General features: G+C 40.0%; 1 protein-coding gene across 1 annotated transcript; it reads left to right on the top strand.

Moving 5' to 3' along the window:
• Positions 1-677: 677 nt before the first annotated feature.
• arhgap45a (Rho GTPase activating protein 45a) lies at positions 678-16,941 on the top strand. The gene is made up of 23 exons (XM_028976332.1): positions 678-997; positions 1,882-2,266; positions 4,439-4,582; positions 4,838-4,922; positions 5,198-5,270; positions 5,937-6,003; positions 6,113-6,247; positions 6,331-6,392; positions 6,481-6,591; positions 6,842-6,922; positions 7,135-7,287; positions 8,416-8,553; positions 11,024-11,211; positions 11,333-11,430; positions 12,188-12,265; positions 12,538-12,636; positions 13,501-13,664; positions 14,024-14,212; positions 14,316-14,453; positions 14,608-14,846; positions 15,190-15,430; positions 16,090-16,174; positions 16,345-16,941. The coding sequence occupies exons 1-23, from the start codon at positions 902-904 to the stop codon at positions 16,650-16,652; spliced, it is 3,357 nt and encodes a 1,118-aa protein (XP_028832165.1). The 5' UTR covers positions 678-901; the 3' UTR covers positions 16,653-16,941.
• The last annotated feature ends 792 nt before the right edge of the window (positions 16,942-17,733 follow it).

Below are 17,733 nucleotides of genomic sequence, written 5' to 3'. Positions count from 1 at the left end.
TTTTTTCCTCATTTGGGTTTTCCTTTTGTCTTTCTCAGAATATTTATCATTTAAGATGGAACTGTAAATAATGTAAAACAATTGTGCCTTTTGACTCATTCTCAACATTTTCTACACATAACAGAAGGACTATATTGTACTGATATTAATTTTGTTAACGAACAAAAATAAAACAATTTCCTGAAAATGGTTGGTGCAGCTTTTGTACGTAATTGAATAAAGGCAGACAGTGTGTCTATACTATACTATATATATTTTCTCCACTTCGAAACGTGCCATGTTTGTCCACCTTTTATGAGTAGGATCCCAAGCTTTTGCCTGGCTATTAGTTGTTAGTTTCGGACCTCACAAGTGCTGGTGGTGCCAAATATCACATGGCCTATTACACTGGACCGCTTTGGCGAGACACGAGTCACCTTCTATGTGCTATAAGGGGTGGTTTTAATGTTGTGGCCAATGGGGAATGAACCTTCTGTAAAGGATTATTTGCCTATACTGCCTCCCAGTGGTGGAGATTAGAGTTACCTGAAAGCGCACGTTGGGTGCCTGCGCTTACGACACAGGCGTATACATGAAGCTTAATATATGTATATACCCTCCGAATAAGTGGCTTTTTTTTTTTACTGACAGGAATTCTTGTATTTTATTTAAAATATATTTTTTATAATATTTAAAAAATATTTAGTTTCTTCTCCTGGCGTGTGTGCTCACGTTGAAGTCGACAGGAAGAGGCTGCAGGGCAGCGTGCGCAGAAGGGCTCGTTTTTCTCCTCTGATGGGGAAGCTGCGATGTCAGAACGGCAACTGAAGCGAAGCTGAATTAAATGCGCCTGGTTTAGGGGGGGTCGCTTTAAAGAAATATTCCGGATTAAGAGGCCAACGCTTTGCGCTAGGAGAGTATAATGTTCTCCAGAAAGAAGAAGGATAAGGATTTATCCAAAACCCCTTCGCTGGCAAAGAAGACCCAAGCGGGCAGCCCTGGAGTTCTCGGGCCCTCAGTGAGTTGAGTGGAAGCGGAACCTGACACCGCTTATGCACACACACACACACACACACACACATTATATATAAGTTTTTATTTATACAAAGGTTTTTAGAAAGTTTAATCAGTCGCATTAGTCGTAAGATTAGCTTAGATGCTAGCAACATTTCCATGCACTCTCCTGTGGCAGTTTTCATATTTGTAATTGATAATTGTTTTAGAAATTAATCGGTTGTCATTAAAATAGTGTTCATGCCTGGCTGTACAACATTTGACAGGTGAATTGCTTACTATTACACAGTAACTGCAATGAACAACCGTGAAAGGATAAAATTAAGTTTTAGATTAATAACATAACATAGGTCTGTGCTTTGGTCGAAGTGATCTTCATTTCGCAGCGTTTATACACGAGAAGAACCTTTTTACTTTCGTCCAACTCATGCTGTGTGTCTTCGTTTTTAGAAGTGACTTTGGTTGGTTTTCTCAGATACCATCAGAAAATTGAAAAGTTTCTGGGTTTTTTTTTTAATGTTGAAGAGTTACTGGTGTGGTGAGTGTGCGATGTGTGTAATGTGTTACCTCGTCTGTAATGATTCACTTTTTTTCATAGGATGTGATTAAGTAAATTGTTTAAATTTATACCTCATTGTTTAAGGTGGACTAGTTGCTCAGTTGGTCCCCCCACTTTTTTTTTTGCTAACGTGGTCGTTCACTTCTCGCGAGATTTGGCAACATTGCATACAGTCATGATTTCTTACCGACAATTGCCCTACACACAACCTACTTACTAACTCATCTAACGTCATAATTTTTTTGTCGTCATCCTGTCACATTCATTCATGCATCCATTTCTCTCTCTCTCTCTTTTGCTTAACTCCCTCATTGTATAAAACAAATAAGCTGTCCACTCTCCAGGAGCAGCCATATCGAGACACAGTAGATGGCCTCTGTGCCATAGCTGGTACCTCGGACCCCATTTCTGCTTCCTGCCCTGGCACCCCGTCTGCCATCCATAGTAAGCTGGTGAGCTGCTCGTCTCCCGGGGCCACCCTGAAACGGCCCACAGCTCTAAGCCGTCACGCCAGCGCCGCTGGGTTCCCCATGCAGACAGCTGGAGCCTGGGGTTTCAATAAGGGGCATGCACGTGCTGCATCTGCCTATAGCCCAACAGTGGAAACACCGGAGGGTGCAGCCATCGAGGTGGAGGACATCCCACCTCTTCTCCGCGATGTGGCACGGTTTGCTGAAGCTGTGGAGAAGCTGAAGGATGTGGTGCTGGGAGAAGGTGGGTCATGTCAGGGTTTGCGAGCAGAGCTTCCTGGGGTATGTTGTAGTGATTTGATAAGGCTGCATTTGTGTAGTAACATGAACCCATACGGTGGGAGACTGATTCTGCCGATTGTACTTCAAGATTACTAGACAGTCCTGCATGGTCTGCACAATCACACGCCATTACTGTTCTCTGTTACTGCAACAGCTAATGATGAGTGTACTTGCAAATTTAGCACCCTGGGAAATGTAGGTCTGCTAAAACAATTTTTAGCCATTCAGCAGACATAATATAAGACAAATCATGGTGACTCCCCTCAATCGGAGTTATTACAACCTATGTGCAAAAGTTGTATATTGTTTTATAGTTTGTATTTAGTTGATGGGAAGTTTTTTATGTTTTGTCACATAATGCCTGAAATAATTCTTTTAACATTAACATTTATACACAACAGTCTTTTCATTTTTTCTGCTTTCTTTTTCTTCACTTTGTGTCACTTTGAGGAACAACCGTTTATGCACCACACAGAGCTTTCCTTTTTTTCTAACCATGTTTCTATAGCGACATAGAGGAAGGAAGAGGAACTGTGCGTCACATGTTTTCATTGCTACTTTTAGAGGAAATTACACACTCTTCTATTCTCTTTGCTTGTCTGACCTCAAGGCTTGGAGTTATAATGCATGCTTGTGTTTGATCACCTACTATAAACTCACAAAGTACTGACCCCAATAACCTTTTGTTTTATGTCTTTATTGTAATATTTAACATTTTGACTTTCTGTAGACATTTGCTGTTTAAAATTGTCTTCTAATCTGTTACCAAAACCTTTTGTTGAATTAGCAAGGAAAGTGTGAATGTCTGAATGTCATTGTCATAGTCATAATTTAGGGTGTGCTGTGCTATTTCCTTATTGGTTGTCCTGAGAAAGAAATCAGTTAGTGGAGACTTGTCAAGGCACTTCCTGTCAATGCAGCTATTTTCAAAAAGCACACTTCCTGTTTACATTTTCCTAGCAGTATAGGCTGTTGGGTGTCCAGGCAGATAAGGCCAGGATGGCTGACACACCCACGAAGCACCAAAAGACTTTTAACACGACTGGAGATTCCCCTGATGTCTTTTCTGAAATAGTCACACCCATTTCACAAACTGATAAAATCATGAATGTACTCTCCAGTATACAAAATCATCTCACATGTGGCCTCCCTAAGATCAAGGCATGAAATTAGGTTAATGTTCAGAAATGTTCAGTTTTAAATAGTGAAAAAAAACCTGAGATATTCACTGTCAGTAAATCACAAACTTGACTTTGTTTTGACTCTGAGTGAATGCTCCACTTAATAATGGATTTAATAGTTCTTAATTAATAATGTCTTTGCTCTGAAAAGAAACTTTGACAACACGTCTACAGGTAGGGGCATTGTCTTTGATTTATGTCACAGTTTTTTAGGGAGTGGCTGATTACTGAACACTTGACTTCATTGGGATTGCAATTAGCTGACATCAGAGTTACTGTGACGGTTACTCTGAGTTTAGTGTCCTGCTCAGGGACACAATGGCGAGGCTCAAACATGCAAATTGTGCAGTTATCTCATTGATAGGCAAGTTTGTTACTCACTAGCCTACCAGCACCACATGTCATCTACATAAGTTTACATAAGTTATGTTTCTGCTCTCTTTTATGTAACTGGACAGTGGATTAAACATCCATCTCAGAGGTTGGAGAATTTTACATATTTGTTATAGAGGTCCTCTTACTCTGTTTTGACTTCTTGGCTTCCTTTCAGCACCTAGCAACACAACCCAGTTGTCAGGGTTGTGTTTTATCCACTGATTCATTATAACGCCGTACGGGTTTGTGTGTGTGCATGCTTGTTACTGTCTTAGTATGTGTGTTGGTTACCAATCACTTGTGTGCGTAGGATGCAGAGGATTGTTTTATGTTGCAAACATAAACTGGGTATTTCCTGAGACACCAAATTTACTTGGATACATCCTCAGACTTAATGTTTGTTATTTTAAAATGCTTGTATTGCTATTTTTCCCATTTTAAAAAGGCACAGGTTGTATTGCAGGAGATGATACTCAGGGTTTTCTAAAAGGTTCTTCCTCTCTATTTGTGAGGATTAATTTAGTATTTGTGTACCCCTCTCTCTCTTTCTCCCATTTTCTACCCCCCACCCTCTTTAGATAATGGTGAGTCCAGGCGAGGTTTGGCTCATGAATGCTTAGGTGAGGTGTTAAGGGTTTTGAGGCAGGTAATTAATACCTACCCACTGCTCAACACTGTGGAGACCCTCACTGCAGCTGGAACACTCATCTCCAAGGTCAAAGGTCAGTGATCATTTTAAGTTTAGAATCAATGTAGATTTTGCAGCATATCAATCATCACTTTGCATGATTTATACATTATTTACTTTTTTTCCTTTTACTTTGAACATAGGGTGCCACTACAAAATTGCGATTTTAGTTTGTTTTTGTTGTCCCTGTTCTACTAGTTTCTCCCTAGAGTTAGTGCTCAATAACTCAATAAGCAGAAGTAGTTATTTGGGAGATTTATTATGAACATCAAGATTGATTGCTGTCCAGGGTTCCACTATGAGAGCAGCCATGGGCCAGAGAAGAAGGACTTTGAAAAGGCCATTGAGACCATTGCGGTGGCATTCAGCAGCAGGTGAGTAAGTGGCCATGATTGCTTGTTCCACGGGCATCAATTTCAGTCTTCGTACACAGAGTAGGAGTATTTGCAATAGGACTGCCTGACTTTGTGTGACCATATGATGACATCAGGTGGCTGACTGGCTTTCTCTTGCATGTAGAATTGCATCCCCAGAGCACAAATCCTTTTCGTAACAGAGGACTGGTGTTCCAATCCCAAAGGAAGTTCACTTAAAGGGACAGAATGAATTTTATCTCATTTTTTCTGTCTCTCTCTCTTTCTCTACCCAGCGTTTCAGAGTTGCTGATGGGGGAGGTAGATAGCAGCACCCTCCTGTCTTTGCCACCAACAGAGAAAAGTAGAGTGAGTGTGTGTGTTTCTGTACCTTTACTGTGACATGTAGGACTCTGATCTGTAACATGGTATATATCTCTGTGTAACAGAGTGTACGTGTGTGTGTGTGTGTGTGTGTGTGTGTGTGTGTGTGTGTGTGCACGTGTGTGTCTATGACTGCCCTCAGGGCGGATGTTGTGAAGTCTGTATCCTGCTGTCGTTATCTGAAGTCGGGTTACTTTGCTCATCAGAGGAAAAGTGTCATGTCTCCCTTCCCCCAGCTTCTCACTGCTCAGTTGCAGGCCACAGAACATATTCACTCATAGAAATTCATGAACATTTAGTGAAATGGGTCTCAGTCAGGGCCTGATTTTCATCCATAAGCTCAGTAAAATGGAGAAGTTTCCATCTGTCTTCATAAAAAAAGAGGAAATGACAAATGTTCAGACCAGTTGCCCCTGAAACATGTGGACTGAGGATGACACTTGTAGGAAAATGCAGTACTGTTGGAATAAAACTTCCTTAAGATGTGGCTTCCTAGAACAGGGGAATGCAAATGTTGCACAGTTTAAAATGTTACAAGTTACAAGTTCTAATCTAATAAAATTAAATAATGTTACGATTATAACAGAGTATCAACATGCTAACCTTAATTTAATATCTCTAAAGTTTAGTGTTTATTCTGTATGTGGTCAGTCTATGGAGAATCTGCATGGTGCACAGGGGACAGAGGCACAGATGAAATATGATCACCAGGACTGCTGTAAGTTTCCAGTTATGCTCAGTTATGCTCATCAAGCCAGTGAAAGAAAAAAATCTTATTAGTGTAACAGGATTTGTCATAACTACCCTGTGTGTGTGTGTTACGTTAGCAATGCGTGTTGAGCAGGTGGATGTCCTTCTCCAGCGTAGTGAGGGAGGGGTGGACTCAGCTCTGTCCTATGCCAAAAGCATCTCTAAATACTTGAAGGATGTCATTAATTATGTGGACAAGAGACTCACTCATGGTGAAGATGAGAATGCTTAAACATATATTTTTTTACAGAAAAGAAAGTAGAGTTTTTAATTGTCATATTATATTTATTTCCAGAAATGGACTTTGCAAAGAAAATGCAAAGTCTGTACCAGTCCTGTAAGGATAGCATCACCAAGGTACATAACAGCCTACAAATATAAAGTTATGGATCTTTATCAGAATTATTTTTCAGAAGTATTTTTCTTTCTTTCTTTTTTTGTTCAGCCCCAGATGCCATTGTTCTCCATATACTCTTTGGCACTGGAACAGGACTTGGAGCAAAGCTTGGGAGTTCAGCAGGCTACTGGTAGCATGCACACACAGTCCTTTATACAGGTACACACACATAAACTTCATCTGTGAAACATGAAGAAACAAATTTTGGCCTCAAAATGAAGGACTTTGTTCTTGTGGGTAGAGGGGTGTGTCTGTATGTGACTAATACATGTAGTGATGCGTGGCATTGAAAATAACATTCTGTTACCCACCTCTGCCCACCTGTTTCTAGTTTTCCGTTGACTGATTTTCACTTTTCTCTCTCTTCATCAATCCCCTGGTGTCCCCTTTTCCCCTGTGCTGTTTTCAGCCTCTGTTGCAGCGTAAGCAGGAACATGAGAAGAAACGCAGGGATATAAAGGAACAGTGGCAGAGGGCCAAGAGGAAACTGGTAAGTATGTGTTTGTGTGTTATAGACTTAGCTGAAACAGTTGAGGTTATCTTCACACCTCATTCTTGTTTGTCAATATATTTTTTAAATGCATATTCACATCAAGTTTTGTCTGTTTATATACACAAATGTGTGTGTATGGATTTAGTAGTGTATAGTCTGTTTCTGTGCTATATGGGAGCTGTGTTAATATGTAGTTGTGCTCCTTACAGGTGGAGGCTGAGAGTAACCTGCGTAGGGCTAAGCAGGCTTATCTAGTTCGCTGTGAGGAGTATGAGAAGGTTCGGACTGTGGTTAACAAGGTGGAAGAGAGCACTAAAACGCTGGACAGGAAGAAGCGTCATGAGGAGGAGGCCCGCAACAAGGTCAGCTGCCCACAGATGTCAACTATAAGGCAGAAACTCTGACTATATCTGACTATTTTTTCTGTGAACTGTGTGACCAGGTCACAGTGCTGATTTTTGTTAAAGTGTATGGGGCCATAGTGCACAAATTGTATGACTTTCAGGAAGTGTGTAATGGCAGTTGGCCTTTTTACGCATGTCCACTCTCATTCAGGATGTGGTTTAAAGGACAAAGTTTAAGAAGTCAAAAGTAAGTCAGCCATGAAGTGACCAATGCAGTTTTGAAAATGTTTCGTTTCGGATTTATGATTCATTTAGGATTTATCATTAATGTGTGGACGCCCTTATCCAGAGTGACTTACAATCAGTAGTTACAGGGACAGTCCCCCCTGGAGCAACTTAGGGTTAAGTGTCTTGCTCAGGTAGTAAGTGAGATTTGAACCTGGGTCTTCTGGTTCATAGGCAAGTGTGTTACCCACTAGGCTACCACCACCTAGCCTTGGGTGACACTGAGGAGTGTTTACTAAGGTCACAACAGGTATGTCTGGATTTAAAAAAAAAACAGATACAAACAAAAATTCGTAGTAAACTGTGTTTTGAAGAAGATGAACTAATTTTATTAGTTTTTCCATTTTATTATTATGTTTGATGATAAACATATTTTAACATCCATCCCATCAATATATTGCACATGCAAATACAGTGCTGTCTGGGATCTGAGATCCTTAGCCAATACAAACCAAACATACAGATAGATTTTTAGTAAAGTAAGAATTTGAGTTAATATAACTTTAATCGACACTCACACACTGCTTCTTATATAGTGGTTTCCAGATTTTTATCATTTAAGTAAAAACAAACAAAAAAAGTTAGCTCAAGGACACATACAATTAAATTTAAAATGCAGCAGGACTTTTAATTAAAGCATACAACAAGGAACTGATTCCTGAAAACAATTATGTGATATGTTAATGAGGTACCCTCAGTTGATCTATCCAATAATTTTAGTTTGAAATCTGTATTTACTTATTATTAGTGTAACGAATGTTAAGAAGCTTTATATAGTGTGTTGTTCGATCAAGCATTCCTTTTGACCATATTGCCTACTGCACAACCCCCTACTGGGGTGGTGTGTGTGTCTGTGTTCAGGCTGAGGAGGCAGAGGCGACTTATCGCACTTGCATCGCAGATGCTACCACACAGCAGCAGGAACTGGAGGACATCAAGGTGAAGATGTTGAGGCAGATCCAGGAACTCATACGGCAGACAGACCAGACACTGCGCTCTGTGAGTCTCACTTGGCAGATGCACATGCTCTTTCATGCCATTTAATTTCATTCCATGATCAGGTGTCCATTAACACCACACACCTAATAACGAGGAGGTTCCTCTTCTTCCACTAAATCAGCCTTGACCCATTGAGGCATGGACTCCACTATACTGTTGAACTTATGATTTGGTGTCTGGCACTGAGTCGTCAGTAGCAGATCCTGTGTGGTAGGGTGGTAGGAGCCTTGGGGTAACACACTCGCCTATGAACCAGAAGACCCAGGTTCAAATCCCACTTACTACCATTGTGTCCCTGAGCAAGACACTTAACCCTAAGTTGCTCCAGGGGGGGACTGTCCCTGTAACTACTGATTGTAAGTCGCTCTGGATAAGGGCGTCTGATAAATGCTGTAAATGTAATGTAAATGTGTGCAAGGTGGAATTTTTTCCCATCACAACCCACAGCCACTCGATTGAACTTGTTTTTTCCCCAAACTGTTCTTGAAACATTTTGCTGTGTATCAGGGCACATTATTGTGAGAATTTTCGAGCAGAACTTGAATTTTTCCCTTAGTGCCTTGTCTTTTCATATAAACAAGGCACATGTACACAGCCATCCATACGAGAAATTACCAATAATCAAACCTATTAGGTAGTCAAGACCACCTAAACTGAGACGTGAGGCCAGAGGGTTTCAAGACCAAGACACTGCCATGCAAAAATGACATTCTTTTTCAGATTTAGTTTTTTCCTCATAGTTTGATGACAAGAAACAACAAGACTGTTCTCGAGAACTACAACACGTATCAATCCAGACATTATTCTTCAATTGCTGCATGGTCTAATTCTGATGCATCTATCCTGATGTACCCATTCAAATAGCTTTGGTTTATGGGCACCAAGTTAACATGTGCACCATGTGTTGTGTTATGTTTCTGTCTGTGGTGGTGCAGCCCCATACACAACAGACTGACAAGCAGCTCAGAACAAGCAATAACTTCTTGGCCACTCGTGTAGTCTGGTAGGGCACATTATCTTGCTGAAAGAGGGTAGTGCTATCAGGCAATGCTGTTTCTATGAAGGGGTGTACTTGGTCAGCAACAAGGTTTAAGAAGATGGTCACTCAAGTGCACAACCTTAGCATTTCTAAAATATCAAATTCACTGCCAAGAGTACAATACAATGGGCAATACAATGGGCAATTCTCTCGAAAATGAAACCAAAATGCTAAAAAAATAAAAAGTCTGTAATATTTGCACTTTAATATTAATATAATGTGTACTCAGATGTGGAACGTCATTTAATTTCAATTTATTTAAAAAAAACTGGTTAACTCTTGCGATTTTTATTGTACATGGCTCAGTCACTGCACGTTCTTACCTCAGAGACATCATAGAACCCATCATCAATTCCGCCAGCACACACCCAACTTTCGGTTCATAGATGTTAATGCTAATAGACCAGTTGCAGAAGAGACTGAATGATCGTACCCCACCCCCACATGACCTGGCAGAACTGTGTGTAGCACTTGTGGAAGAGTGTAATGCATTGCCTCAGAACATCATCATGAGGCTAGTGAGGAACATGAGACATCGAGGTCAAGCTGTTATTGTGGAAAATGGTGGAAACACCGACTACTGACATTGTCATTTTTTTGTTATTTGGGGATATCTCTGTTGTTGTCTAAATCTTTGGGGTAAGAAATATTAAAGTGAAATCAAATGAATGAAATGGTGTTTCTTCTCATATATTATTAGTAATATCAAAGGGAACTTTTACTTATTTCAATGAAATAGGAAAAACACTCATGTAAATAACAAGATCTCTAACTTATTATGAGTACATTGAAATGTTTGGTCCAATAGTTTTACATTTACATTTACATTTACGGCATTTGGCAGACGCCCTTATCCAGAGCGACTTACAACGTGCTTTCAAGTTACCATAGATCAATTCGGGTTCACTAGGACCCCAACTATGAATACAATCTTTTTATTCACTCTGTTGTAGATTCTGTACACAAGTTCGACAATAACAAAGCTGAAATAATGTTAGTATTCATTTTGAAGTAATGATATAGGATGAAAAATTTTGGAAAATAGGATGTTTTGTCTGAATACTTAGAATTTTTTTGTGGAATTGTTTTTTTTTTTTTTCATTTTAACAAGTGAGACTGGTTTTCTGTGTCCCATGCATCATATGTAAGTTTTCAAACTGCTTGTATGGCTTTTGTCATAACTTTATATTGAAGTACCCAGTAGTAAGACACAACAAATACTACATAGATGTCACGCTTGGTCAACCATTAGTTATGGGGATAAAGTAACTTGTGATCCCATGCATCCCACATTTTTTCATCCTATATCATTACTTCAAAATGAATACTAACATTATTTCAGCTTTACAGATATTTTAATGACCGTACCCTTGTCATGTCCCAGTCCGAACTGGAGCTCTTGTCCATTTAAAAGTTTTCTTATTTCCACAGTGCACAATCTCTTACTACCAGATCATGCACATGCAGACGGCTGCACTACCAGTGCATTACCAGACTCTGTGTGAGAGCTGTAAGCTGTATGACCCCGGCCAACAGTACACTGCTCATATAAGGAATCTGTCTCTGTCCTATGAGTCTCCCAGCCAATACGAGTTTGAACCCTACACTGGCTCCAACCAGTGAGTTACTGTGCATCACTACACATACAGTATATAAAACATTCATCTTAGACAGGAGGTTTGAAATGTTGTCTTCTTTATTGGCTATTAAACAATCTGCTTCCAATAAAACTTCTCACAGGCAACCAATGCAAGCTCGACACAACAGCAGTTCTGAATCCCCAACCTCTTCAGTGGAGGTGGCATCAGGAGAAGCATTTCTGGTCAAACCAAGGATAGGTTAGTTCTGACTAATTTCTAGCTAGCAGTGTAGCACTGCATAGCCCCACTGAAAATAGTACACTGCTCAAAAATAAATAAATTAAGGAATCAACACAATGTAAATCCAAGTCAATCACACTTATGTGAAATCAAACTCCACTTATGAAGTAACACTGATTGACAATCAATTTCACATGCTGTTGTGCAAATGGAACAGACAACAGATGGAAGTTTAAGGCAATTAGCAAGACATCCCCAATAAAGGCATGGTTCTGCAGGTGGTGACCACAGACCACTTCTCAGTTCCTATGCTTTCTGGATGATGTTTTGGTCACTTTTGAATCCTGGTGTTGGTAGCATGAGACAGAGTCTACAACATATTCAAGTGCATCAGGTAGTGCAGCTCATCCAGCATGGCACATCAATGTGAGCTGTATGAAGAAGGTTTGGTGTGTCAGCATAGTGTCCAGAGCATGAAGGTGCTACCAGGAGACCACCAGGAGTGCAAGGAGGAACAGGAGGAGTGCTGCCAGAGCCCTGTAAAATGACCTCCAGCAGGCCACAAATGTTATTTGAACAAAGTATTTAATATGAATATTTAATTCAGTAAGGTCTAGGAATACTTATTTTTGTGTTCCCTCTATTTATATATTTATTTGTTTAGTTGTTATTTATTTTTTGAGCAGTGTATATTGTTCACCTTTCAGACCTTATACAATTTGCCTTTCTAGGCAGTACTAATTTTTGCAACTGGTACATCTTGTTTTATCAAAAGGCAGAGGTCACCAATCCCACAAGTCTTGGCCTTCTACTCTCAGTGACACAGATGGGGAATCCCCCACAACTAGCACAGGTACACCCTCTCTTTTATTTTGTCAGGTTGACTTTTCATGTTAAAAGCCATAACTATTTTATTTTAGAGGTTTTATCTATAACCAATGATTTCCTGTTTCAGGAAAATCTGTAATTTTTTTGGTAAACCTCTACATTTATAATTAATGTATTTATTTGTGATCAAACTGCTTTTATTCTACATATTGTTTATGCCTTGGCATTGTGGCAGTTTGGTAATTAACTACTATATTAATTAAAATAAAATGGAATTTAATTTCTTATTGGTAACAGTTGACATAACAAAAGCACCAAGGCCTGTTTCTGCTGGTACTCTGTCATCAAATGATGACCCAGACGAGAGAGATGGGAACATGGTCTCTTTTGAACAGAGTGAGTTTTTTTTTCTATGCTATTTATACATAGCATTTATTGTTAGAGTAACCTGTTTTAGAGGGGATCCAAGTTTTATAAATGTGCTAAGGTTTGATTCACACTAACCAATTGATTAATCATTTAGGTTTTGTAATAGGTGGTAGTAATGGGTGGTAGTAGCCTAGTGGGTAACACACTCGCCTATGAACCAGAAGACCCAGGTTCAAATCCCACTTACTACCATTGTGTCGCTGAGCAAGACACTTAACCCTAAGTTGCTCCAGGGGGACTGTCCCTGTCACTACTGATTGTAAGTCGCTCTGGATAAGAGCGTCTGATAAATGCTGTAAATGTAAAAATGTAATAGGGCTAGTTTACTTGCCTCACTCAACTTTTGCTTGAAATTTATATAGAGGTATATATAGATGTGAATATAATTATCTGTAGTAAAAAGACACACGGTAACTGTGCCAAGTAAGAACAACGTAATGTGTTTAGTTGTGTTGCTAGATTCAACCCCAATTGTTATTTAACTGCTGTGATGAGTTACTGAAGAATACTAAAATGAGAAATTGCTTCCAAAATAAACTAATACATTTTCATGAAGTTCAAAACCTTTTGCCAGATTGAAATTATGAGCCCAAGAAGCAAGATTGAAATGAAACGTATCATGCAGCCTTGTTTACTTTTCAGCTTTATAAAAGCTGTTATGCTACATGTTATGCAGTACGGAGTGGCCTGACTCACTCACTTCCTCTTATTGACACTGTCCACGCTTACATGTTGACCTGTTTACATGCACACAGTGAACATACACACACGGAACATAACTTCTTAATACACTCAGTATGCATAAAAAACATGTTTTGCTTTATTTTTTAGGCATGAATGGGATTGAGCCAGATATCCCTGTTCCCACTGGACCCTTTCGAAATGTGGGGCTGTCCAAAGCAGCAAAGACGCATCGCCTGCGCAAACTGCGCACGCCATCCAAGTGCAGGGAGTGTGACAGCTATGTGTACTTCCAAGGAGCAGAGTGTGAGGAGGTAGGACTGCACTAAGAACTGAACTATTAAATGGCCCTTGCATTGAATGTTTATAGCTTTGCAGTGAAATCATTGTTATGAAACAACTTCTAAAATTATCAAGATCATTTGATTGTGTTTGTATATGATTTTCTTGTCTGTAGCATTTCTATTTAGAAATATGTGCATATGTGTGTTGATAATTTGTTGCATTTCAGCTGTTCTGAACAACTGCAATTCCATTACATGATTCAAAATTAAGTGTCAAATATTTAACCATGGATTAAAACAGTCAAAAATACTTGAAAAGCTGAAATGTGCATTTTACAGATTGGATTCTAAAATTACTTAATTAAATGAAGTACTAATTATTTCTTCAGTGTTTCCTGGCCTGTCATAAGAAGTGCCTTGAGTCTCTGGCAATCCAGTGTGGCCATAAGAAACTTCAGGGCCGACTGCAGCTCTTCGGTCGAGATTTTTCCAGTGTGCAGCAGGGATCCTCAGATGGCATCCCCTTCATAATCAAGAAATGCATTCAGGAAATTGAGAAGAGGGCACTAAAGATGAAGGTTAGTCCCTGAGCAACCCATACCAGTACTTTTATCTATATCAGTATAATTATGTATAAAGGCATAATGAGCTGACGTCTTCTCCTCTCACTTTCTGGCTCAGGGTATCTATCGTGTTAATGGGGTAAAGACCCGTGTTGAAAAACTGTGCCAGGCATTTGAAAATGGAAAGGATTTAGTGGAACTTTCTCAGGCATCTCCTCATGACATCAGCAATGTGCTCAAGCTCTACCTCAGACAGGTTGGCACATATCCCAGCAAGTGTTGAAAAATTATGCATTTTTCTTTACTACATAGTTGAAATTCTGTTTCACACTGTAGTAAGCATATCACTTGCTTCCCCGATAACCTGGCTGTATTTCTTTCTCCCGCTCTGCCTCTGCTTTGAACTGCAGCTGCCAGAGCCAATCATGCCTTTCTGTTTGTATAATAATCTGATGGGCCTGGCAAAGGAGAGCCTTCAGTCTGTCAGTCCTGACGGAGCACAGGTTGGTAAGGGACCTGAATTGGTGGACAGAGGACCAGAGACGATGCCTGAAGTGTTGACTTTGGTAGAGAAACTAAGGACACTGCTGCAGGAGTTACCACTGGCTAACATTGCTACTCTACGCTACATCACCGGCCACCTGTGCAAGTAAGGACTATCTTTCTTATGTCCATTGATGGCCTGTGACTGGTTCTACACAAAATGACTGATGAAAACCACATACCACTTATTTTGTCTACACCATCACAAGGACAAGTATTCACAATTCAGCCTAGCTTTATAACAGTAATTTTTTTAGACAATAGGTTTGTTTGTGATTTTAAACAGTTTTGTCACAAAAACTGGAACAGCCTTCAGTAATGCATTGTTGTAATTGCTTTGTGAACTTATGGTTGGCATCACTGGCTATTTCAAAATTCAAATAAAGTTCAAAATTTTGCTTCAGGAACTAAAAATATGGGACCTGATTTTGCTTTGCATCCTTTCTCAGGGTCGCAGACCTGGAGCAGGACAACAAAATGAGTCCCAGTAATCTGGGCATTGTGTTTGGGCCAACACTGATGCGACCCAAACCAACAGGAGCCACAGTATCCCTCTCCTCATTGGTGGACTACCCCCATCAGGCGCGTATTGTTGAGGCCCTCATCATCTTCCACAAGCAGATATTTCAACAAGGTTCTGGGAGTACTCTAATGTCTTCATACTCATACATGCCACAGAGTCAACTACAAGTAAGCACAGTCTTCCTGCACTTTTTGCAGATTTTACTTTTTTGTATGGAAGATCTATAATAGATATTAGTAACATTTGGTTGATTTTACATTTACAGCATTTATCAGGCTCCCTTATCCAGAGCAACTTACAATCAGTATTTACAGGGACAGTCCCCCTGGAGCAACTTAGGGTTAAGTGTCTTGCTCAGGGACACAATGGTAGTAAGTGGGATTTGAACCTGGGTCTTCTGGTTCATAGGCGAGTGTGTTACCCACTAGGCTACTACCATCCTATTTAAGATTTTAAGATGTGGTTGGCAAAAGTCAAACATATTCAGACAGTATTTCTATCAACATTCCTATCAACATTATTTTTCTCTCTTTATTTGTTAAATGATGGTGTATAACATGATGTTACAATTGTCATCTTGTTGGTTTTCATAAAGCGTGAAGTGCTGATCGTTCTGTCAAATATGTCCAATATAAGCACTAGTACACAGTTTACTTTGTGGAAACTGTACTGTATCATAATTGTTTTCCAAAAACAGGTCAGATATTAACTTTTTTATTTATAGCTTATTGTACAAAATGAACAAACTTGGTTAATTCATATTGTATGTTAAAATAAGGAGGCTGATGAATATGCAGACTTCATACAATTTTCGTGCTTTTATCAGGATGGTGGTAATGGTAAGAATGAGGAAGGAGAGGAGGAGGAGAAAGAGAAGCAACAGGGCAGAGGAGACGTGGAACAGTGCTGTGGTGAGACCAAACACCAACTCAATATGCAACCTAATCCAATGCTTTTCACACACACTCAACAAACTGTATAAATATTTACTTAATTTGCACATTAGATTATTGTGTTATTAAGATTAAGTAACCATTTTTTTTGCTAGCGCTGCATTAACGTAAAATTCCTCCTCCCTCAGCCAACTCTCTGGGCTCGTCAGGCTCCAGGGAGAGATCCCTGGACTCTGATTCTGAGTTTGAAGAGGTTGGGAAGGGGCCCAAACTTCGCCACCCTCTAGTTAGTCAGGAGAGTGAGACCAGCACAGAGGATGACCAGCTGAGCCCTAGAGCCAGTATGGACTTGTCTGCTCTCGTCCCCGAGACCATCCATGAGCAGCCCAGCTACAACAAGGCAGATCCATATGAGGAGACAGACACAGAAATAACACCAACAGGGCACGAGTGCGGGACCTCCGGAACAAAAGCAGAGCAGGACTCTGCTGAATAACAGTGATAGTCAGTTTGAATGAATGTTTAGATTAATTCAGGAAAATTGGATTCCAAATTGAAAGATCCTTTCCTAGTCCAAATTTCATACCAATTATGACACATAAAAGCACATTTGAGTCTTGTCAGATGTGTTTAGCTGCTGTCTTACTGTTTTTAAACCCTTTGTGGGGCAGTGGTGGCCTCATAATCAGAAGGTTGCCAGTTTGAATCCTGACCCACCAAGGTGCCACTGAGGTGCCACTGAGCAAAGCACTGTCCCCACACTGCTCCCTGGGCGCCTGTCATTGCTGCCCACTGCTCGTTAAGGTTGATGGGTTAAAAGCAGAGGACACATTTAGTTGTGTCACCGTGTGCTGTGCTGCAGTGTATCACAATGACAATCACTTAACTTTTTTTTATTTGCAGGTTAAGCAATGCACTATAATAATTGTGGTTTAATTGGCCTCTTGGGGCCAGCCATTTTCAAAGGAAACATGCTCAGTTTGAAATATTTAACATTTATGACTTTATGACATTTTATCAGACTCTCTTATCCAGGGTTACTTAGTTACAGGGAGTGTCCCCCTGGAGCAACTTAGGGCTAAGTGTCTTGCTCAGGTACACAATGATAGTAAGTGAGATTTGAACTTTGGTCTTCTAGTTCATTGGCAAGTGTGTTACTCACTAGGCTACTACCACCCATATTTCTCTCTGCTGAGCAGGGGGTTAAAAGCCTGTAGAGCCTGTTGACCCTATTGTTTGCTTTTTTTTGTTTTGTTTTTTTTACTTCACAGATTGATGTATTTTTATATTTTTTCAGAACAGGCCAAAGGTTTGGACTCACCTTCTCATTCAATGTGTTTTCTTTATTTTCATGACCATATACATTGGTAGATTCTCACTGAAGGCATCAAAACTATGAATGAACACGTGTGGACTTATGTACTTAACAAAAAGTGGAGACCTGACCTCCACAGTCACCGGACCTGAACCCAATCCAGATGGTTTGGGGTCAGCTGGACCGCAGAGGGAAGGCAAAGGGGCCAACAAGTGCTAAACACCTCTGGGAATTCAGGTGACGACCTCTTGAAGCTCATCGA

Source organism: Denticeps clupeoides, chromosome 4, assembly GCF_900700375.1.
Source record: "Denticeps clupeoides chromosome 4, fDenClu1.1, whole genome shotgun sequence".
Lineage (NCBI taxonomy): Eukaryota > Metazoa > Chordata > Actinopteri > Clupeiformes > Denticipitidae > Denticeps > Denticeps clupeoides.
This window is presented reverse-complemented; position numbering and strand designations above follow the sequence as displayed.